This window comes from Girardinichthys multiradiatus, chromosome 24, assembly GCF_021462225.1.
Source record: "Girardinichthys multiradiatus isolate DD_20200921_A chromosome 24, DD_fGirMul_XY1, whole genome shotgun sequence".
Classification (NCBI taxonomy): domain Eukaryota; kingdom Metazoa; phylum Chordata; class Actinopteri; order Cyprinodontiformes; family Goodeidae; genus Girardinichthys; species Girardinichthys multiradiatus.
Window position 1 is genome coordinate 19,420,279 of NC_061816.1, and position 24,147 is coordinate 19,444,425.

Below are 24,147 nucleotides of genomic sequence, written 5' to 3' on the forward strand. Positions count from 1 at the left end.
TCATCAGTTGTAGCATTTTTTTGTGAAATGTGACTTGGATTTAATGGTCTTTTCAGAGTGGCCAGTGTAAGGCCATTGAGCTCTCCAGCCTTACTTTTGTGCTATTATTCTGTTAAAATAGCTGTAAACCCAAGTTTAGAAATGCTTTATGGCCTGTTATCTTGTTTTCTGCTAGTTTACCTCTGCATTAAAATGGTTGCATATGTTGACTGTGTGTAATATAAACGTTTTCTTTCTCCAGGCGGCAGTTAGGCGGAAGGAGCTGGGGCAAAGTGTGCAGTGGGCCCAGGAGTATGACAAAATGCTCAGGCAAATCCAGGAGTCATTGGCAAGCACAGACCGCCATCTCACTGCTTACCTGTCTGACCACATTGATGCCCAGCAGATACCACAGGAAGCTCAGGTAGCCATGTTATACCCCAGTTCTTTCCATGTTCTGATCTTTTGCACATCACTGGCTTACTCATGTTTGTGTCCAATGACTTGCCATACATTGTCACGAACTAGATTGCTGTAAAAAGTGCATCATTGAGTCCAAATAATGAAATTATTTTCAAAATAAAGTATACGCCTAGAAGAAGTCAAGATAACCAATAACGACACACAATAAATACTGGTTTGTCTCCTTGCTCTATTAGACGGTTCAGAATCGTATTAAAGACACAAACGTTCTGGATCTAACTCTTACAGTCTTCTAATAATAATGTACTATATATATTTCAGGGAGTATGCCGGTCAGTAAGAATTTGGCATTTGGGGTCATTTTAGATGAAGAATGTTAAAAAATAATAAATTATCAATAATGGCAATAAAAAATATATGCAAAATACTTAAAAAATATCTGGGACCGGGGCAACAGAGGGACATGCTGCACTCCCAGCACCCCTCACCCACCCCTGGCCATGCCACACCCTAGCACCCCCACCTTATCCCTGGCCATGCCACACCCTAGCACCCCCACCCTATCCCTGACTATACTGCACCCCCAGCACCTCTCCTCCACCCCTGGCACATACTGCAACCAAGTACCCCTGGTTTATGCATTGCTGTCCTAGTTTACATTTAAGAAAGTTCAAACTATTTTTGTGAGTGCCAATCGCTGTTAAGCTCGATGTAGTGCAGTGATCCTGTGCAAATCCAAGCATGCAACAAATATAATAAATTATGTAGTTAAGTATGTATCCAACAACCTCAACTTATCTTCTGAAGCTTAAACGCGATCCATCAGTATGTTTTCAAAGATATCAGTGTCAAACCTATCAAGGCACTTTGTCTGAAGGGTTAATTCTTTTCAGGGAGCCTAAATTGCATGAAAGGAATTTTAAAGGGAAGATTATTCTCAGAATCACAATAAGTAGTGCTTCAGCTGCAAATTGAATGATCATGTTGCATCTACTCACTAAAAGAATCAACAGTTTAGCAATTGGTAATCACACTATTAGAAATATTTTTTTAACTAAAAAACACAAAGAAACAAACAGTTTTGGGAGAACTGGAGAGCGAATGTTTAGGTTCTCTTTAGCTGATAAGGATTTAACTTTATGAAATGGTTTGTTTCTCTGAAAAGGTAAACTTGCGCTTTACACATAATTTGGATTATCTAAATACTTGTCTGGTGTCTCCGGGATCCATGAGAGGAATGCCAGGAGATCTGGTGTCCGAAAACAGCCTCATCATAAGACAGGATACGGGGTATCTCCAGGCGATTCAGACACCTTTTACTTTCTCGGAACCAGCTTGGACTTCTGCTCCAGTTTCCATCAGGTGTCTCAGCCTTTCTCAGCTCAGGGAGGTTACTCTCTCTGAGGCTGGAAGGCTGTTGGATGTTTGCTGTTCCTCTCGTAATTCGGAACACAATCAAACAACCTATCTTGCCGAAAGATTAAGAAATGTTCTGGTGAATGCAAAAAGGCCGTCAAATTTTAACCAAGTGGATCCACGCTTAGTTTTTCCAAATATGCCCGGTTCTTGGTTGGTGCATCATGGCGTCCATCTCTCTGGCTGTTTACACTAGCTCTTCTCCATCACTCCATTGCACACGGACTCACTGACTCTGCTCTCAGAAGCACATAAAAAACAAAATGTTTTTTTCCACGTCTACATTACATAGACATCAGGAAAGGTAGATAGTACTATTTTTTTTATTGTTATAAAACCAATTTTATTTTATTATCCACAGGGCAAGGAACAGCAATTAGAAAACTGCAATAGAGTCATTAATCATACTTCAATAAAGAGTAATAAGAGTAATTAACAAGGCTTGGTACCTAGAACACACTAACCCACTATTAAAATTATTCAAATTAACGGATAGAGTTGAAATTAAAAACTGCACTAGTTATGTTCAAAGGCCAAAATAACCAGCCACGAGAATACATTCAAAAACTGTTTTAGAAAACAGACGCTCATTATTTAAGAGGTTGAAATCAATACCAAACACCCATCATCAGAACAAGGACAACTTTCTGCGTGTGTGTGTGTTTGTGTAAGCTGAGAATTGAATATGCATTCCATTATTTCACAATTTCATTGTCACATTGTATGTTTATCTATTATTTATTTTATTTATTTTATTTTGATCACTTTGGCGTTCTATAAATGAAAGGAAGAAAGAGAAAGCGGCACATTATGGTCAAACCTGTTCTTTTTAAAAGTAGTATTTTTTCATCTCCAAATGTTTGAACGTTTTGCCACAAATATTTGATATTTTTTCAGCACTAGTTGCCTTTAGTTATTTGTTTTTTGACAGTAGGCAGACAGGAAAGAGGGTTAGGGAGATGGGGAGACATTCGACAAATGTCGCCGGGTCCGGGACTCGAACCTGGGACAGCCACTTCGAGGACTGTAGCCTCTGCACATGGTCGCGCGCTTACCCCCTACACCATCAGCGCCGCGCCTGCTCAGTCATTTTATGGCACCCTTCAAAATTGTTCCTTCTCAGATTTTTCTCAGAGGAGCCGAGGAGAGATCGGGAAAATCTCTTTTCCCACTCCAAAGTCCTAATTAAGGGTGCAGCCGACGAGGACTTGCTGGCCCTGCCTCATTGTGTCTCCTTCCAACATCTGCTTCTTCCTGCATGCCTCCCTGCACCTCTCTTCTTCTCCTCTCTCCGACACGCATACTGACTCCACACTAATCAGACAATAGATCATGAAGTAATGACCTGCAGCGATGGCAAAGTGACAGAATGGGAGAGTGTGTGCCAGGATGACATTTCTGTCTGTCTCAGCCACGCACACAAACCCACAGTGAGGAAGAGGAGAAAATAACTGGATTCATTTAGCAAATGGGCGCCTGATCTCTGAGCAAATGATATTTAAAAAGGAGGGTGAATGTGAAGAAAGCATGTGTTTATTCATGGGATGAACTTTAAGGGCTTCACCATTCTGTATCTTTAAAAGTATTCTGCCCCCTTGTGGGCAAGCAGGGGAAATCACACTAACAAGCTATTTAAACTCCATTGGCTGCGCTTGCATTAAGTCAGACCATGACTGCTTTCTACTTTATTTCTAAGGTTGAGCTTTTGTGTGTAACAGAAAATCCAGACAGAGTTGAATCGACATGAAATGGCCCTGGCAGACATAAGGAAGAAGAACCAGGACAAGGACCATTCACAGAAGGTCGAAGGACAGATAGACTTAACTCAGGTAAACACAAATCAGTATTGATTTTATGTATATAAAGTGTACATTTTATAAACTTTTATGCTAAATGATTTTGGCACCACTGACCTACAGTGAACTTACCGTCACTGTGTTTTATTAGGACTTTATGTGATAGACCAACATGAAGTGCATAATTGTAAAGCTGAATGAAAAGGTTATATGATTTTAAAAAATTTAAACAAATAAATAGTGTGGTGTTCATTCATATTTTCACCTTCTTTTTCAATACCTTGAAATAAAAACACTAAATTCCATTGCAACCAGCTTCCTTTACAAGTAAGTCCTTTACAAGTAAGTAACTGTTTTGTGAAGGCCTGAGAGGTTTGTTAGGTTTGGCAGTATCAGGCTGTGGGAATGACTTTCTTTAGCAGGAATAGAGAAGCTGCTTAGGGTTAATGGGAAAAATGGATTGAGCTTGAATACCTGACAATTATTAAAGAAATGCTGTTAGAAGATGCAAAACATTTGAGATTAGGATGGAGGCCCCTTTTGGTCCCTAGATGATGACCAAAGCTGGTAGAGACATTCTAAACGCATTGTGGGAACCTAAAGATGCTTGGTTTTGCTATACAAAATTGAACTGAGCGCAGCTCTCCCTGGCATCATTAAGCTGTGATTTTTTTTCTAACATTCAGGGCAATGTGTAGGTTATTTATGCCGAGAACCTTGCAATATTAATCCTTAAACGTAAGAGCTTGGTGACTGCTGTGTAACCTCTCTTTAAATCCACATGAACATTTTGTTAGTAGAGTTTTTTAAGCAGGGTCAGGAATTTAGTCAAGAGGAACGCCAACCTTGTTGCACAGTGGCTGGAAACAAAAGCACAATCTTAATGGGAAAACAGGAAAATGTGTGAAGACCAGCTTTGATTAGAGCTTAGCTACAATACAGCTTATGTGAGCCAAGAGAGCAGTAGGAAATTGAAGTGATGTACATAAATTGGCAAAGGAAGTTGTAAATGCAAGTTGATAACATAAGCAGTTTAACTGAGGCATGACGTCAAGATCTGTATAGTATTAAATAATATTTCATGAATAAGATTGATAACTGAACACAAACTAGTACATATGAGGGCTGAACACTTGGTTGAGATTTTTCAGGTGGTAAATTTGAGCAAATCCTGGATTTAGTCTAAAATACAGTTGAACCGTGTCTTCAGAGCAGATCAACAAAAATCAGATAAATAGACTGGATCACTTGACTCTATAGCTTTTACAAATGTAAGACCTATGTTTACTGTAGGACGTTTCACAGTTGGTCAAGATGTACACATATATGCCACACTTTTGATTTTATTCCCATACATTTTTCCCTGTCCCTGCTGAAGAAAAGTATTTCCATAGCATGATCCTGGCAAACGTTCTACTGGCATCTTAAGGTGGTTGGTTGTAGTGGATTTTAGGGAATTTTTAGAGGTGTCAGTAAAGAGGGATAAATGCAAGTACAAGTCACACTTTTTTATTTGTAAAAATGTTAAAAACCTTGTGTGCTGCACAATTTGGAGTTGGTCTGTCACACAAAATCTCTATATAATAATATAAAGTTGGTGGTTGTATTGGGATAAATGTGAAAAAGTTTAAAGGGTGTGTAAACATTTGCAAGTCTCTGTTTAATATATGTGCTGTCTTTTTGTCTTCATAGAAAATGCTGGCGGACGTCTGGACCAAGTTCCGTCTCTTTCAGAAGCCGGCCAACTTCGATTCCCACCTGGCTGAGTGCGAGCGCGTGTTGGCCGGGGTCAAAAGTCAGGTCGGGTTGTTGGACATCCGCAGCGTGGAGCAGGACGTAGTGCAGTCGCAGCTGGATCAGTGCATGGTGGGTACCTACCTCACAGGCAGAAAGATTGGTGAGTGGATGTATTTCACCTGGCTGCTGTTTCCTGTTTTGGTGAAACAGAAACTGTACAAGATACTGAGTGAAGCAAAGGGGGAGGTGGAGATGGTGATTAAAACGGGTAGACAGATCGTCCAGAGGCAGCAGACCCAGCAACCCAAAGAGCTGGACGACAGAGTGACCGCCCTGAAACTGCTCTACAACCAGCTGGGATCACAGGTCTACACACACACACACACACACAGAGAGAGAGAGAGATAGAAATGTGATCCTGTAACTCAGAAGCACAGTTGTTTCCCTGTTTTCTGTCTTTGCAGGTAACCGAGAGTAAACTGGAGCTGGAGAAGAGTCTAAAATTATCCAGGAAGTTACGTAAGGAACTGAATGGGCTTACGGAGTGGCTCGCCACTACTGACGCCGAGCTGACCAGGCGCTCTGCTGTGGAGGGCATGCCCAGGGACCTGGAGGCTGAGGTTACGTGGGCGCAGGTATAGCAGACATGAAACAGTGTTACAGAAACAGATGGATGAAAATGCATGCTTGACTCTCTTTTGTCTGCAACTTGTCCTCTTAGTCTGTCCACAGTGATATCGAGAAGCATCAGCCACAGCTGCAGGCGGTGGTGGACCTCGCAGAGGCCCTAAAGGCTGTGCTGAAGGGCCACGGAGGCTTAGTGGACGACAAAGTCAGTCTGTTGCACTGTAACTGGATCGCAGTCACATCCAGGGCAGAGGAATGGCTCAACCTCTTGCTGGTCAGAAATAAAACAGTTAATACATAATATTAACGTATTATTTATTAAAAGCAGGCCTTATAGTTGCAGGATTGAGGGAAAAAAATCAAACCTTTCAACCTGTTTGTTTTTTCATCTCTTTAGGATTACCAGCAGCAGATGCAGAAGTTAGATGGAGAGATAAAGGAAGTGAATGAATGGATTGACGGAGCAGAGAGAAAGATGGATGATATAGATAATCAGGGACCCAATGATGCTGTGCTGAAGGTTGTGATGTTTAAATACCGTCCACCCTCCACCCTGCTTTTTGTCTTACATAGTCATGGGGAAATTTTAGGACTGAAAGAAATCTTGCTTTTCACAAATCTTCCTGCTTTAGCTTTCATGGTGGTAATTTGGATTGAGTGCAGGTTGCTAGGAGTGTTTAGGTAAAATGCAACTAATTGCATAATTGATAAAGGTCAAGAAGATGATTAAATTCTAGGGGAGTGGTGCTGGAAATATTTTTTTTCTTTGTCAACCATGATCGCCTCCAGGAAAATGCATTCTGTCATTAGTTTTTATTCAAATAATTCCTTTTTTGGCCTGAAGGCAAAAATATTTGCTGCTAACGGGACTGCACCCAAATCAGTTTTTTATTAAATCATGAATAATAAATCATGAATAGGGCGCCCAAGAAAATTAAGTGCAAGGACTATCTCCTGAAGATGATTCCGCTAAGGAATGGGGTTGCTGCCAGTGCAGAGCTTGTTCAGAAATAGCAGCAGGGAGGTGTACCATTCTACTATACACGGACTACACACCATTTCTCTGGATTAGTCAGGAATCCGTGAACCACCGTGATGCAAAATAAAAAGGTAGAGATGCTGGTAACTCCTAGCTTGCAACACATACAAGATCCCCAGTAGTATATTTAGTCCCTTACAAGGCTAAAAATGTGAATAAGTGAAAATGTGAATACCTGTATCATATGGCTCTGTAGCAATAATGGAGAGCAGAAAGCTGGTCTACAACACATTACCATCAGGTTCTAAAGATAACTTGCCTTGATGTGAACAATGTTAATTATAAGGTGAATGAAGATGAAAGCCAAGCTCAAAGAAAGATGGATAGAAGTTATGCCAGTGTCAAAGGAAGCCCAACTCTACATTTACGTAAACATCTGCTGACCTCTTTTGAAAAAAAATTAACTAACAAAGAAAATCTGGTAAGATTTAAAAACTGAAAAATGTTACTCCATACAATTTCAAATATACATTCAAGAATGTTGAAGCATTTCTTCCCGTTGGGGCCAAATGCTGTTGAGCCAGGCTGATGAAAAGCAGACAAGCAACCCCATATTCAATATAAATTAAGCAGATCCTATGGTAGTGCAGCAGGAATATCTCACGTCTGCTGAGACGTGGGATGATGTCTGAAAGTGATTGAATATGGGTAGGCGGGGCTGCGGTTTTCCATCTCAGAAATATAGCAAGCGTGGTCAGAAAAGAACCAAAGGTCACCTGATGCATTACATAAGTTCAAACAGAACATAACAAAATATGGAATGTGTTAATTAATTTGTGTGAAGGGCTAAGCTGTGTAGAAGGGTGACTGCCTGTTTGCTTCCTGCAGGTGTTGCGTGCGGAGCTGGAGATGACCGAAGGGAAGATGGAGGAGGTAAGGGATTTGGCACAAGAGCTCATGTCCACCAGGGGAGACAACTGCCAGGCCCAAGTAGGACCCAGAATAGAGAAGCTCAACGAGAGATTTGAAATAATCACGCAACGGATCACCTCTGGATTGGTAGGAACTGTTGCAATAGTACTACTGTCTTAAAGGTTTTCCAGCAATGTTTATATCAACTGATTTACTTCATACTCACCAAGTCCGCTTCTACAGACAGCAGCATCAGCCAGGGAGCTTGAACAGTACCACAGTGAAGTACGGGTCTGGCTTGAGATGCTGGAGGAGGAAGCCAAGCAAGGAGAGAACTTAAAGGAGGAGGACTTCCAGGAGGACAAGGTTCCTTTTTGTCACTCAGAGGGACACTTTGAGCTGGTTCTATCTGTTGTATGTCCACTTTAAAGGTAACACGTGTCTGTGTGTAGAATTGTGAGGAGGGTGCGGTGCAAGACCTGCTGTTGAAAGGAGAGAACCTACAAAAGAGAGCCCCAGATCGAGACAAGAGAGAGCAGATAAGACTGAAACACAACCAGCTGAACAGCAAATACAACGCTGTAAAGGTAACACATGAGACTTTGTTAGAGCAACATGATACAACCCGTACCTTCCCCGGATTTAGAGATTACTTTATGGATGTACCTCATACTTTCCAAAATTCTGAAAAACGTTCATAGAATTTACCAGATTCTTTAGAAGTTCCATTTCTGGAACTTGGAGATTAGTTCTCAGAAGTTACCAGGTTCTTTCCTGAACTTATCAGGTACATTATTGTAACTTTCATGTAACTTTCCAGGTTCTGTCCTCAAACTTAGAAGTTACATTTACCTGAATTTAGGGATTACTGTTTATAATTTACCACAGCCTTTGAAAAACATTTAAGATACTTTTCTAAAACTTTAAAAGAACTTGCTGGGTTACCAGGTTCTTTATGGCATTTGAGGTACTTTATTGGAACGTACCCACAAACTGAGTAGTTACTTTTCTAGAACTTAATAAGATTTCCAGGCGAGTACCTTATATGTTCAAAAATATAAGCCCTAGGTTCTAGAAAGGCAGCAGGAAAGTTCAATAAACTAACGTCTAATGCTCAGGTGAACATTGGGTATTCACCAGGAGGGTATAATATTGTGCTTCCACAAATTCTTTTATATATACAAGGGTTTAAAGAGCTGTAGGAGGGCCACGACCAGTTTCACGTTGCCCTAATAGGCAGAGCTGAATGTAGTTTGCTTCTAATGTTCTAAATTATGATTGAAATATCCTTCTATGATGTTATTGTGAAATTAGGAGCTACATTTATTCTTTGGAGATCTGTGTAGGATTATGAAGACTGACACCGTTTTTTGAAGGGGTTTGTACTTTGTGTTAATGGAGACTTGTGGCCTGGTACAGGCATATGTGAAACATGATGCATATTTGTGCATGGCACACATACGGGTCTAAAATATGGGTTTGCTGGTATTATATTAAGTAGAGAGAACAGAATTCCCAATGTGGGGAGCTACAACTTAAACAAAAGAGAAAATGTAACTAAAATAAATATTCTGGCCAACTTCCTACAGCCAAGAACTAACCAGCTGTATTTTGAGTATTCTTCCCTCATAATATCTGCTAACGGTCTAACTATTTCTTAAAGTGGATTATTTAACTTATGGTAGTGGTTGTGATTAATTGCCTTTTTTGAATAGTCGAAAAGTTAAGTGTGGGACCAAATAGAAGTAGGGTCACTACTTCCCCCCTGGCAACACAACTTCCAGGAGCTGCTTGCAGGTACAGAATAAATTGAACTGTCAGGAGCTGCTAGTGTTTACCAAAGTGGTTGCCTTGGACCAAGGCCAAAGGCTAACCCTCTGATGTGGTGCTGCTATCACTGTTAGCTCTTGGTCTTTGAGTGCCGATCAGTCGCTGTAGGCCAATACGTATGACTGAAGTTTGCCTTAAACAGAAGACATATCCTCAAGTTTATTGATTGTTAGAGTGACAACTCTAATAAAAGTAGAAGGGACCCTTGAGGTTTCTACTACTGACAAATGAGTCTTTCAAAAAAGACTTCAGGAAAAGACTCCAGTGTTGCAAACGTTTGATGGTTCTTTCAATAAAATGTCTTCCTGTTGAAACCCTGAGGCTGCATTTCTTCATATGTAGGACCTACGTATCCTGAGGAATAGGAAGGCTCTGGCCATTGCTCCCCAGTGGTACCAGTACAGAAGGAAATCCCATGACCTAATGGCCTGGTTGGACGACATCCAGCGCAGTGTGGACCAACTTCCTGACCCTCCCGAGGGAGAGCGGGTCAAGGTGAAAGCATGTTCAGAACCGTGAACACACACAATTCAGAACTGTTCATGTATTAACCTTTCATAAATGGTTAATCTTTTTAATGTTTTTCTTTGATCCCTAAAGCTTCACACTGAGGTTGTTCTTTTCTTCTAATGATTCTTCTCAGATGTTCTGTCGCACAGTTCCTTAACATTTTCTCGCAGATTCAAAAAAACTGTTTTCCTTCCTTCCTAGCTTGAAGTCTTTATACAACTCCAGTCCACAGCGAAAATGAATCATTCAAAATTAAAAACTTTTTTCAAATAATTTAAGACACAAATGAGCTACACTTTCTTTGTTCTATAATTTACTGAATACTTAATGTATATTGCTCTGTGTCTGATAATATCTCATTAAAACACTTAACCTTGACACTGCTGCACTAATGAATTCAGAGGAAATCGGCTGGTGTTAGTAAAATGCTACACACAACCCCTGGCAACCAGAGTAAGAGAGAAAACCATAAAATAAATGAGGCAAAATAAATGTTTAACAGTTGAGGGCTGCAACGGTATAAAACATACATATGAATAAACTGTTGTGAACAATGACAGTGGTTTTCCAGATTAAATAGAGAAAAAAAGAATCTGGATTCCTGAAACAATTCCTGGGCTCCACCAGTTTTTCCTCATAACTAATTGATTGCTTTTTCTTCTACATGAAGATATGTTATTGTTATGAATAGCTCCATGCTATTCATAACAATTTATATCATTTTTTATGTATGCATTAACAAAGCCTGGATGCTTTGTTGTTAAATCATTTTTTTCTATCAGAGGTTTGCCAGGGGCTTTGCCTTGCAGGTTAAATCCATTTAGGCTCATCTTACTGAGGAACAGTGTGAGGAACAAAGCTTGGGTTTCACCGGTTTTCCAGCACCTTCTTCTGACTTTGTATATGTGTCTTTCCCTTTCAGACAATCACTATGACATTTCGCTAAGCAGAAGTGTCACCTGCTTGCCGTAGAGCCACCTGTCATTTCCACAACTGAGATTTCCCAAAACCTGTCTCTGTGTCTGGCCATCTATCTGTTCTTCAACCTGTTCATACAGCTTCTTGCTTCTGTTCAGCCCCTCATACAACACCCGCCCCTCTGTACCCGCCAGCAATTGTACTTTGTGAAAATAAAGTCTTAAGTCAGAGTGTTTTTTTTATTGATTAATATGTTTTTATTTATGTTTGATGCTGGCAAACATATTTCTGTTTGTTTGTAAATGTGTTTGTTTTGTTTTTTTGTCATTTTGTTTGAGCACACCGACATGCCTCTATGTGCTTAACCCAACCGGGTCCTAGCCAATGGCCAGTGACCTTTCGGTTCATTCTGTCCAATAGGAAATTGGCTCAGAGTTCGACAAGAAGAAGGAGGAGCTTAAGGAGGTGCAGGGCTTAGCCAATCAGCTCTCACAGGCTGGAGCCGGCAATCTAGTGGAGCCGCGCCAACTCCAGCTCAACACCCGCTGGGTTGAGGTGGAGGGCAAGTTCATACCCTTCAAAAGACGATGTGTGAGTCTCAATAGGCACTACTATATAATACTAACAAAATTACCGATGAGATACGTTCATACTACTAACTCTTTATGGCTTTAACCTTTTAAAATGTTTTTATTAAAGGCATGAAACTAGAGGGGAAAAAAAGCTTGAAAGCCTAGCAAACCATAAAATGTCTTTAGAAAGTAGTGCTTTGTGGACCTCCAATTTAGAGTGACAGTCATATGTCTAATTAACAATTCAACCTTAAATCATTTTAAATATTTGGAAGGATTAACTCAGAAGTTCACATTTCTGAGTTCTAAGTTAGAAAAAATATCTGCCATGCTTCTACAAAAATCCCAAAATCTTAACTCAAATCCATCGTGGCTGACCAAAAAGAAAAGATTAAACTGTCCTAAAAGGTTAATTGGAGTTGAGTCTTACCCCTTGTGATATCTAACTTGTTCATAAACCTAGTTATAGAAACCTCTCCAAATTATATTCAATGAAAGACATTAGAAAAAAATGTCCTAAAGCAACCCACAAATTCATATTAAGCCTTTACTATAAGAGCAAATAATGAACTTCAGATTAGCTTTTTTTGTGTTTCTTTGCTATCATTCTTATTTACGTGTCTTTCGTGTACCTGTGAGGCACATTCGCATGTCTCATTCTCAATGGTTGCTGTGTCTGGCTTTGTGCCGTGCATGCCTTCCCCTCCACCAATAGCGTCTCTGGCAGTTCGCTGATCTTCAACTCACAGAAGATGTATGCTTTTCGTGAGACCCAAGCATCCACCCCTCCACCACATGCCCTTCACACCTCTGGGTGTGAGATGTTGAAGAGTACTTGGACTAAAACACATCTGAATTGACAGATTCCATGTATTTTCTGATTTATTCCTTGATGGAATCAAAAAGCATAAAGTGAACGACATATTCCCCCTGCCTCAGACTAGCAGCTTAAACCTGCTACTGAGGTCAGGGTTCCAACAGTGTGTGTGGAGCAACTATTTCCCAGTTTTGGAAAAGAAAATGGAGTATGGAAGTATATTTTGTATTGTATTCCCAGACTAAGAGTTCCATCTGTCCATGTGCACATCCGTCCATCCTGCTTCCAGGTCTCTCTTTTTCAGCCTCCATTTTTCAAACCTAACTACTGTAGAAATATCTGCCATTACTTCATCATGAACTTGCATATTTATACGCTACAAAAAGGATGCAAATGACTCCACATTGAGAATTTATGTCGGGAAAAGTATGCAGCCATAACCTGACAAATGTGTAGGAACCCTGTGAGATGCACCACTGCTGATGTTTAGGTACCTAAATATACTGCTTAAGGACACTTGGACAATAACCTTTATGGAAGATGGGTGTGCTTCATTATAGTTGTCAAGATGGCGGGGCTGCAAAGAAGCCACAGACTTGGTTAAACTTTTAACTTCTGCATTCATGAAGCAAATATTCTCTTGATTCAGTTGGAGCAAAACATCTATTCTTCCAGTTGGCAATAATTGCAATATTAGAGAGATGATGCTAGAAAGCTTACAGTTAAAGAACTGATCGATAAGTACTCTCAACAGTAATATTTAAGTTATACTTTTTGAGTTTAGAGACATTGTCAGATGTCTCTGGAAAAGAATTCAGCCTTTGATGCAGTTCTGTTTTCAGATACAGATATATTTAGGTGTACTGAGACTAAGAAAAAAAGACAGATTCTGACTTTGAATTTGGAGAAAATTAAATTTTTAGCAGGCACTATAATCAAGGGATAACTATATGATAAGCAAGTAACATTCAGAAGATTCATTCAGGTCACAAAACAAGGCAATGAGTATTTAAAAAAACAAGACTAGAACACACCCTTCCAACCCCACATTTTGTGTCTATATTGAAGAAAAATCACAAACTGTAGTTTAAAACATTTTAATCAGTGTAAAATGTTCCAGTCTCGTGGATATATTGCAGTTTTTGTGTTTAATTTTAATTTGGTCCTAATATCAACAAACGTTTAAAATGCTTTTATGTTTCACACAATTTAATAAAAATCTTTCTGTTTTAAAGAACTTCTGTTTCAGTGTAGAAAGACCCAGTCTCTGAGTAAGTGACTTGGGTTTTGGACATTTTGGTGACATAAACAAAAACTCTAGATTTGACTTAGACTCTTACTTGAGTCTCATTACCTAACTTTATATCATGAAATCAGGAGTAAGGAAAGCCAGGATCTAGGAGCTACAGACCACATCTGTGACAAGTGATGTGCTGCAGCGCTGGATTTATTAGCCAGTGACATTCACTAACCACATGTTAGCTTCAGCTTCATCTTAATGACTACAGCACTGTCTCTGCTTTACTGGAAGACTTTGGTCACTTAAGAACAAAATGAATTACATTTTTAACAAGGAAAAGCTGTTGCGGAAGATGGCATAAAATCTTTTTGAATACTATTACATTCCAATATCTCACAAAACCAAATGCAGATCTATCATCGCTCTTCTAGTTTGCCACTGTTCCATTTTCATGGGAACAAACTTCAAAATGTTTATGAAAACATAAACAAAAAAAGTGAAAAAATCTGTATGGAGGCATGTTTTATAGGTATTTACACATCTGTACCACTTTATCCTGAAGTTTACTTTATATTTCAAAAGACTGAGAATAAAGACTTATCGGTGACTAGGACAAGGAAGGCTGAACATCGATTTAGCCGTGCTCACGATTTTGTTCTTTTGCATTTTGATGTTAAAGTCGACGTCTTACTAGTGTCACCTTCTTTGTTTGAACCCACAGCCCATGTAGACAAACAGGGAAATAAATAGGGTAGCTGGAGCCTCAGTTACTGAGTGTGAAAACATTGCTTCACTTGGAACAGTCATCAGAAAGGGAGATTTGTGCAAAGGGTTCTAAGAAAATACAAGCCTGCTCCAAAATGCAGCCCTTGAGTCTACATTTTATCAGTGCCTGAGGTCATTTGAATCATTGCACCCTATTCTATTCATGAAGCAAACTCTTCCTCTACTGTCCATCATCCTACAGTGGTTTTGATGCAAATAAATTCAGTCCAGGTGTGTTTTCAGTCCAAGTTATCAAAAAAGAGCAAAACTGGCCAGATGATGAGTTGGAACCTGATGGTTTTCACATTGTTTCCTTATCTGAAAGCAAGTTTGCATTTACTGAGAATATAAATTCAAGTGTAAGGTACATATTTAGAAAGATAATATATCCTGAAGAATACATGATTTCCACAGCTATTTTTGTTTAAACTACACAACAGTGCTGATGTGGTTAGCTGGTAGATGCTTCAGGAAAGCCTGCTTTTCCCTCTCATCATCAGCGTCTTCTCTACTCTTTTATCATCACTCTACAACACAGGCTTCTCACAAACATGCACATAGAGCCCAAAAGCTAAGAAAAATAATGCAAGCAACTATGTTCTACTGTCCTGGATTATTTTGGGCATTTGGTACTGATCCATAAATACAGGTGCATCTCCAAAAATCTAAATATCATTGAAAGGTAATATAGTTAATTAATTCAATTAAAAAAGTGAAATGTATATTGTGTTATATTTCAAGCATTTATTTCTGTTAATTTTGATGAATATGGGTTATAGCAAATGAACACCCAAAACTGATTTTCTGAGCTCATGTCTTCTGAAGCCGCTTCTGGTTCAATGGTGAGTTAAAACAAGGAATAACAGGTGTAGCCCCTGTCCTGGATATATCTAATCCAGCTACAGTCAACACCTTGTGATTCTCCCACAAACCTTACAGTTCTTTTTATTTTATTATCCATATTTATTGCGCACATTTGTCTACCACAGTTTTCCCTTCATCTTTCCATAAATATGCAATGCCTGCATTTGTAGTAATGACCAGATGAAAAATATGTAATAAACAGATTTTCTGAGAAAATAGATTTTTGGGGGTTTTCATTAGCTGTAAGTCAGAATTGGCTAAATCAGATGGATAGAGATACATTTATATATAAATATATATATAGAGAGAGCGATAGATGGATGTAGATATATTCAGATAGAAAAGAGATCTATATAGATATTATATAAAATGTAAGATTTTCACTTTTTGAATTGAAGTACTAAAATACATATTTGCATGATATTCTAGTTTATCAAGGTGCCCCTGTAAGTAGTTTTAAATTGTCTGTCACACTGGGTTATTCATTTGAAAGCATTTAAACAGGAAAACAGCTGAGTGAAACACAAATATGCTTTATGAAAACTGAAAGCAGCAGAGACTTTGATTTGTTTATATCTGTTGATAAGACCAAGAACTGACCATCTAACACAAATATACCAAATTAAACATTTTCTAATGATGAAGTTCATAAAGTTAAGGATGAAGATGAGAGTAGAGTTTATGACAAATTCATTCATCTGTAATATCTGAGTATTGATGAATCTGGGCAATGTTAATTCTCGTCATTCACTTAGTCAATAAAAAACTGTTTATATTTTCCTCGTTTGAAAAAGGGGCTTTACGATCATTTCTTACATAAATTTAATGTAACAGTGTTCATCAGTGATTCTAGACAATGTTCTGAAAAAGAAACAACCCGTTCTGATGTTAGGTAAAAGATTTAATAGACTGGACCACATCACAATAATTATGTATTTGAACGGTTTACTTTTTCCAGAGTGAAATGATCATACGACAAACAGCCTAAATGAATTTTAAAAACAGGAAATACATACATTTGAATTTATTGGGAATTGTCTTTCATCTACATGTTTAAAATTATACATACAGTCCACGTCTGATCCCCTCTCTTCAGCCATCAATAAGTTTCTGGCATGTTTCTGGATGTTAAACATCCAGCAAGACACACTACCCGGTTTTTTAAGCATAATCCTCTAATATTCTGTATATTTGAGGTTGTCTCTTTTCAAACTCTTGGGTTAGCCTGCTTTGATTCTAAAACGATTTTTGATGTGTATTTTCCTTTTAATTTTTTTGTCTGAAAAACTTGTTTTTAAATTTTAACCATCAGACACAGAGTGTCCCTCTCAGATGAAAAATAATTGGTTATAATGTACAGGAACAGCTCCAGAACCCCCAATAGTCGGGTCAGTCCTAAGGTTTCCTGACATTTAAAAGCAAACTTCCATGCAATGACACCAACAGATTTAAATATTTAAATGTGCTCCACTAAATTTGCCTAAAGGGGTGTTCAGATTTCCAGCCAGATTTATATCAGAAGCTTGGTGATGGCTTCAAAAAGCATACTGAGGTGCAACCTGCTATTTAACCAAATATTAAGTGTAAATGTATGTTCAAACAGTCTTTATCCACAGCCCTGAAAAGAAGTTGAAATGCTTTATTAAAAAGGCAAAATGAATTGGGTCCCAATGGCCATGATGAGTTTATGTAAAACAAAAAGAACTCAGGAAATAGAAACACTGTAGTAGGGGTAGGCGACATGACGATGTTAGATTGTGAAATATTAGAATGTGCAACCCACTATGGAAGAAGCGGTATAGAAAATGACTGACTAAATATTAGAATGTATTGATCTGTGAAAGCAGAGAGATTCTGCACCGCTCTTCTATCCTCTTGCAGAGATAAGTCAGTTGTATTTTCCTCCTTTTCCTTCAAGTTCATCAAATAACTTCTACAGGTACATTTCAATAAATCAGAATATCATTGAAATTTAATTTCCGTAGTTCAGTGTAAAACGCGAAAAAAGATTTATTCCACTGAGGGATATATTTGTTTATTTGTTTTAATTTGTAATGATTATACCTTGCAGCTAATAAGTTTCTCAGAAAATTGCAATGTTACATAAAATCAGCAGAAAATACTTATAAAACAGAAATGTTGTGTTAAGCCAGATTTATCAACATTAGTGGGTGGATGTGAATAAATATGAGTTTACTTTTTAAATTAAATTACTGAAATAACTTTTTGAAGATGTCCCAGTTTGTTGAGGTGGACCTGTGTTCTTTGTTGCAGTAAACCCCAGAAATATATGTTTTCTCAGTCTAATCTCCCAGCTTTACTGTAGAATTTAAAAATTAGATGTAAATAAACACAAATATGGAAAACCCAGCGCTGCTGATGCAAAATGTGTTTGATAGACACTGTTCAGTCTGCTCAGTCTCACTCAATCAGCTCACTGTGAGGCTGCTAATAATGCCATTATGAGTGTTTCATCTGGGACTGATTAAAAAGTCTCCTTTAATTGGAGGGCAAGGGATTGGCCTGCGATGGGAGCATAACAATGAGGTGAAATGAACACAGACGAGTGTTTACATGCCAGTTTCTCTCCACTGTAGCAACAAGCTTCATTTGCCATGCTAAAAAATAGATGTTCTTTTATTTGTACTTGGCTCAGTGATTTTAATACATTAAAGGTCCAATTAAATATATAAAATAAAAATGAAAGATCACATGGCATCTTACAGGTCGGAAACAATCTAGGGCTTCACATTCAGTTCATATAAAACTTTCCTTCTACTGTGAGCAGTGGTGGTTTTTGATATGGGCCATTTGGGCAGTTGCCCAGGGCGGCGGTAGATAGGGGAGACACACAAGCAGAGCTAAAAGAAAAATATGTAATTTCTCATTTACCTGAACAGGATTTCTATTGATTTTATGACTTTATGCTCTCAGTGGAGAGTGGGCGCCCCCATGTGTTGAGTTTGTGTCCCCTGCCTGCTTCTCAGATAAGGAAGACTTGCTCTCATCTCATAATGTCCTGCATTCTAATTAACTGAGAGAGGCTGCAGAAGGAGGTGCTTGCCCAGGCGGCCAGTCATGCGACGACCACTGCTGAATATTAATAGTATCTAACATTTTACTACATTTGTATTATTAAAAACAATAAAAATATGCTTATCGTGCATTGCAGGTCTGGTAGTTATTATATATTGTTTTTAAATGTGAACTCAATGAGGTCCCAGATGGGTTTCAGATGAAAATGTTAGTTGCTATGAAGAGTTACCTGTCCAGAGAATACCAAGTATGATGTAACACATTTATCTATTTTTGGAGTCCTAACATTTCTGTCTTTTTTCTGATCGGCCTCTGTGCTCTGTGCACTGTTGCATGTGTATGTGGGTGTGTAACCAGGAGTACCTGACGGAGCTCCAGGCGCTGCTTCGTTCGGTGTCGGAGACTGACTTCAAGCTGAACTCTCCTGAATACTGGCCTGCAGCGTATTATAACCTGCCCCAGCAAGAGCACTGCCTGAAGGTCAGCACTGCCTCAGAGTTCCTGTCTGGAAAAAAATAAACAGTATTTCACTGAATATTAACAATACACATACATTTTTTATCAAAGCAATGCATAAAATGCATCTTGTATTGAATGTTTTTTCTTCTATCTCCTAAAAAAGTTTTTTATTTCCGTTAGAATCTTTTCAAAGTATTTATTTATTTCAGACTAGAGATAACGTAAAATGGAAACAAAAAACATCTAATAGTTTCAACAATTTCTGAATGTTGGCAGGTGGTCACTTATGTTTTTCTCTAGATATAATTTAGAAAAGTTTGAAAACATTAATGTGTTTAACTCAACAAAAATAGCTGGTTCTCAAAAATTAACCTTATTCACAACTCTTTTGAAGACTAAAAACCTGAATTGCTAATATTTTTACATGTTTCTAACAACCCCAAGCAATAAGTTACATATGGTGACATAAACTGAGGCCTGAGATAATAAAGCTTTCACTTTATACATTCATGCAATTTAATAGCACTAATGTAGTATCTATGAAAGAAACTCTATCTCAATATATTCTTTCAACGTTTTGTTTGTTAAAATATTGTTGAAGGGTTTTGTTAAAAAACAAAACTGCCTGGGATTTTTTTAAAACTATAATTTAAAGTTAATTTACTACTATCAAGCCAGCACTTTCACTAAATGCGTCTCTCTTCACAGTCTGTGATATAGATGTCCTTTCCAAAACAAAATTGATTTGTGTTGTCTGCAAAAAATAAAACTTTCCAGTTTCCAAACAAAAACTTTGCAGTTATTAATATAAAAACAAATAACACTGATCCCAAAACTGAGCCTTGATGACCTTTATATAAAACTTTTACCTTTAAATCTCTTGTTTTAGTGAACAGACATTTTTTAAATTACCTTTTAACCAAGACAAAGCTACCCCTCTTAAACAATATATTTACAGTTTTGCTAATATTGCATGGTCAACAGCAAATGTTTTGTTGAGATCCTAGATTAACATATTTATTGTCTATATTTGTAATATTTTTTAACATATTCTATGACAACATACATTGTTGTTCTTTACAAAAAGTACACAGTCATAAAATAAATGAGAATATGCATTCCAATGAGACTTGTTTTTCAGATTAAAAGTACCTTTTAAAAATACCAGACTTTATGCAGGTATTAAACATACTTTTTATTAAGCCTACATTTCTGTATTAAAAACTTTTCTTTTTATTGATTATGTTTTCCTCAGCTGTAAGCAGGAATCCATCGTAATTAACAGAAATTAATGCTTGAAAACAGCTATCTGTGTAATTAATCTCTAAAATGTTTCACTTGGTGAATTAAGTTACTGAAATGAATGAACTTTCCAATGTTCAAATTTATTAAATATGATTGTAATATTTTTGTAATGAAATCATTTTTATCAAACATATTTTTTACATGTTCTGGTGTCATCCACAAACTTTAAAAAGATGCCCTTGTGGGAAGCAACACAGTGGTTGGCAAATGGATAGTAGAAAATGGAAGCCCTTCTACCAATCTTATGGTCATCTGTTAACCCAGCCATAAACCATATTAAAAACTGCTAAAAAATAAATAAATAAAACATGATCTATTTTAATAATTTTAAATTGTTGATCAAAACTATACTTTATTATTTATCATGATGATTCATGACATGACTGACTGTCAGGTTTGTATCTACAAAGCTTGCCAACAACATATGGTTGAGTTCAAAATAATATCAGTGTGTTTGAAAACGTGAGTAAAGCTAAAATAGAATAGCTTTTATTTTCATGCATTGGGAAGACTGCACATTATATTCTAAATCAAACCATGAAAAAAAATGTATCGATCTTTTAATCACTTTACTGTGGACTATTCAGCAAAATAGCAGTGGCTGCATTCGTCTTTACAAACTCAAATATTTCTGGAAACTAAAAAACTTTAGGATTTATCATTCCTGTGAATCACTAAACTAATATTTAGTTGTTTCTGAGAACCGCTTCACATCTGTGTTGTGTGGAGGCAACCAACTTCTTGCAACTGTGAACAGGTATTCCAGCCTGGGATGATTTTGCCTCAGAAACAGCATTTTTTCATGTCACTGCACAAGCTTTCAATTGGATTAAGGTCCGTGGACTGGGCTCTCCGCTCCATAACTTCGATTTTGTTGGTCTGGAACCAAGATGCTGCTTGTTTACTGGTGTTTGGGGTCGTTGTCTTGTTGAAACACTAATTTCAAAGCCATTTCCTCTTTGGCATAAGACAACATAACCTCTCCCAAGTATTTTATATATGCAAATTAATCCATGATCCCTTGTATGTGATAAATAGGCCAGACACCATAGTAAGAGAAACATCCCCATTTCATGGTGCTTGAACCACCGTGCTTCACTGTCTTCAGAGTTGACTGTGGGGCTCATCTGTTTGTCTTTTGCCAGGTAATGTGTTCTATGGCAAATTGTATCCTCCCTTTTTTAACAGTGGGACTTTGCAGGGGGCTTCTTGCCAATAGCTTCACACAGGCATCTTCTAATTGTCACAGTACTTACTGTTAACTTCAGACCTTCTTTGATCACCCTGGAGCTGATCATTGGCTGAGTTTTTCTATACTGACTATTCAGTCCAGCGCCGCCACCTCGCCCACGTGCATCACGCACTGCGCATAAGGCACCGAAAAAATCTGGCTCGTGAAAAATCATCATAAATATTTAAACCATAATAAAGACATGAGTATAGCATATTATTAGATATAAGCAATACAAAAAAAAATATTTCCTCAAGAAAAGAGTGGAACTCTTTCCAGTCTCTAACGTGGTCCCCCCTCCCCCACCTCCCAGTAGTACGCTGCAGGTGATACTTTAACAAAGTCATGAGTTGATGAATGGAAAATGGCTTGGTAATGTGAAACAACACATTATCAAATAATGTTGAAACAACTTTGCAACTAGGACTGTCAACAGGTAAATCTTCATTAACGCAATTTCCTTTTAATGTTGTTGATTTTTTATTTTTTTTTATATATATGCTTCGGTACTTTTTGGAGCCTGTCTGACCTGTAGTTTGAATGGGATTTCGTTTTCTGTTTCAGCATATTTTCCCCTTTCTTAAAAAGTCGAGGAGACAGCTCCACTCTGTCCCGCCTCCTATCCACCTCTCCTACTGGGGCGCTCAGAGCAGCTGTGGCCGCCCCTCAGTTTTGGCCAAGAGGGAGAGAAGCAGAAACAACCTTTGGAGTTTTTTACTGTTTTAAATAAAAGCAAATGTAGCAAAGCATCATTTCACATGCAGTTATCTACTGAAGCAACACTTAAAATATTTGAACAAACGAAAAACATGAAAAATAATAAATGCAAAAGCAACAAAGACATGAAAAATGATCCCATGTTCAGCCTGTTATATCTGTCCTAATTCAAAATCATTTACTCTGAACAACAGTGTTAAAGACCGGTAATCTAAAATAATATAGAGAAGTTCTGCAGAGTTTAGGGATCTTTGGTTTTGATGAGCTCCTCCTAATGAATATTTCTCAGGAAAACAAAACTGGTCCTAATCATATGGGTTATTTTCCTCTGTAAAGTCAGGCCTTTTTTTGTTTTTTAGGGGTTTCCATCAAACAAATACATGCGAAAACATCATTAAAAAATAAGTCTTATTCTAACAGGACTTTATAGGATGAGACCTAGTTATGTACACCCCTATTCATTCATTGTACTTTGTTTCCTCATTTTATCCTGTGTCTTTAATTTTCCTCCATGACAGGAAAAACACAATTACCTTGTGTGGAAGTATAGGCATAAAAGTACTTCTCGCACATTTTTTTGTGAAAGGACCTTTTATAGATATATCTGTAGAATATTCCTGGTAATTGTCATATTTGGTATTATGCAATTCTAATAAAAATGCATTTGCATAAAAGACATACAGGGGTTGGACAATGAAACTGAAACACCTGGTTTTACACCTACACCATACTAATAATTTATTAGTATGGTGTAGGGCCTCCTTTTGCGGCCAATACAGCATCAATTCGTCTTGGGAATGACATATACAAGTCCTGCACAGTGGTCAGAGGGATTTTAAGCCATTCTTCTTGCAGGATAGTGGCCAGGTCACTACGTGATACTGGTGGAGGAAAACATTTCCTGACTCGCTCCTCCAAAACACCCCAAAGTGGCTCAATAATATTTAGATGTGGTGACTGTGCAGGCCATGGGAGATGTTCAACTTCACTTTCATGTTCATCAAACCAATCTTTCACCAGTCTTGCTGTGTGTATTGGTGCATTGTCATCCTGATACACGGCACCACCTTCAGGATACAATGTTTGAACCATTGGATGCACATGGTCCTCAAGAATGGTTCGGTAGTCCTTGGCAGTGACGCGTCCATCTAGCACAAGTATTGGGCCAAGGGAATGCCATGATATGGCAGCCCAAACCATCACTGATCCACCCCCATGCTTCACTCTGGGCATGCAACAGTCTGGGTGGTACGCTTCTTTGGGGCTTCTCCACACCGTACCTCTCCTGGATGTGGGGAAAACAGTAAAGGTGGACTCATCAGAGAACAATACATGTTTCACATTGTCCACAGCCCAAGATTTGCGCTCCTTGCACCATTGAAACCAACGTTTGGCATTGGCATGAGTGACCAAAGGTTTGGCTATAGCAGCCCGGCCGTGTATATTGACCCTGTAGAGCTCCCGACGGACAGTTCTGGTGGAAACAGGAGAGTTGAGGTGCACATTTAATTCTGCCGTGATTTAGGCAGCCCTGGTTTTATGTTTTTTGGATACAATCCGGGTTAGCACCGGAACATCCCTTTCAGACAGCTTCCTCTTGCGTCCACAGTTAATCCTGTTGGATGTGGTTGGTCCTTCTTGGTGGTATGCTGACATTACTCTGGATACCGTGGCTCTTGATACATCACAAAGACTTGCTGTCTTGGTCACAGATGCGCCAGCTAGACGTGCACCAACAATTTGTCCTCTTTTGAACTCTGGTTTGTCACCCATAATGTTGTGTACATTTCAATATTTTGAGCAAAACTGTGCTCTTACCCTGCTAATTGAACCTTCACACTCTGCTCTTACTGGTGCAATGTGCAATCAATGAAGACTGGCTACCAGGCTGGTCCAATTTAGCCATGAAACCTCCCACACTAAAATGACAGGTGTTTCAGTTTCATTGTCCAACCCCTGTATATTGGACATGTGTCAACCCCAATGCCTGAAACAATATTATAAAAACAACAAG

The 24,147-nt window shown here is 38.3% G+C and overlaps 1 protein-coding gene across 5 annotated transcripts in view; it reads left to right on the forward strand.

The window, feature by feature from the left end:
• The window catches only part of dmd (dystrophin), a 361,839-nt gene that overhangs the window by 264,495 nt on the left and 73,197 nt on the right, over window positions 1-24,147 (forward strand). For all 5 annotated transcript variants that reach the window (XM_047355828.1, XM_047355826.1, XM_047355823.1 and 2 more), the window contains 13 exons: window positions 242-403; window positions 3,537-3,647; window positions 5,307-5,480; window positions 5,562-5,717; window positions 5,816-5,986; window positions 6,073-6,252; window positions 6,376-6,498; window positions 7,846-8,016; window positions 8,113-8,235; window positions 8,322-8,456; window positions 10,042-10,194; window positions 11,548-11,718; window positions 18,779-18,901. In XM_047355828.1, the coding sequence (XP_047211784.1) occupies window positions 242-403; window positions 3,537-3,647; window positions 5,307-5,480; window positions 5,562-5,717; window positions 5,816-5,986; window positions 6,073-6,252; window positions 6,376-6,498; window positions 7,846-8,016; window positions 8,113-8,235; window positions 8,322-8,456; window positions 10,042-10,194; window positions 11,548-11,718; window positions 18,779-18,901 (1,953 nt within the window). The remainder of the gene's footprint in view (window positions 1-241; window positions 404-3,536; window positions 3,648-5,306; window positions 5,481-5,561; window positions 5,718-5,815; window positions 5,987-6,072; window positions 6,253-6,375; window positions 6,499-7,845; window positions 8,017-8,112; window positions 8,236-8,321; window positions 8,457-10,041; window positions 10,195-11,547; window positions 11,719-18,778; window positions 18,902-24,147) is intronic.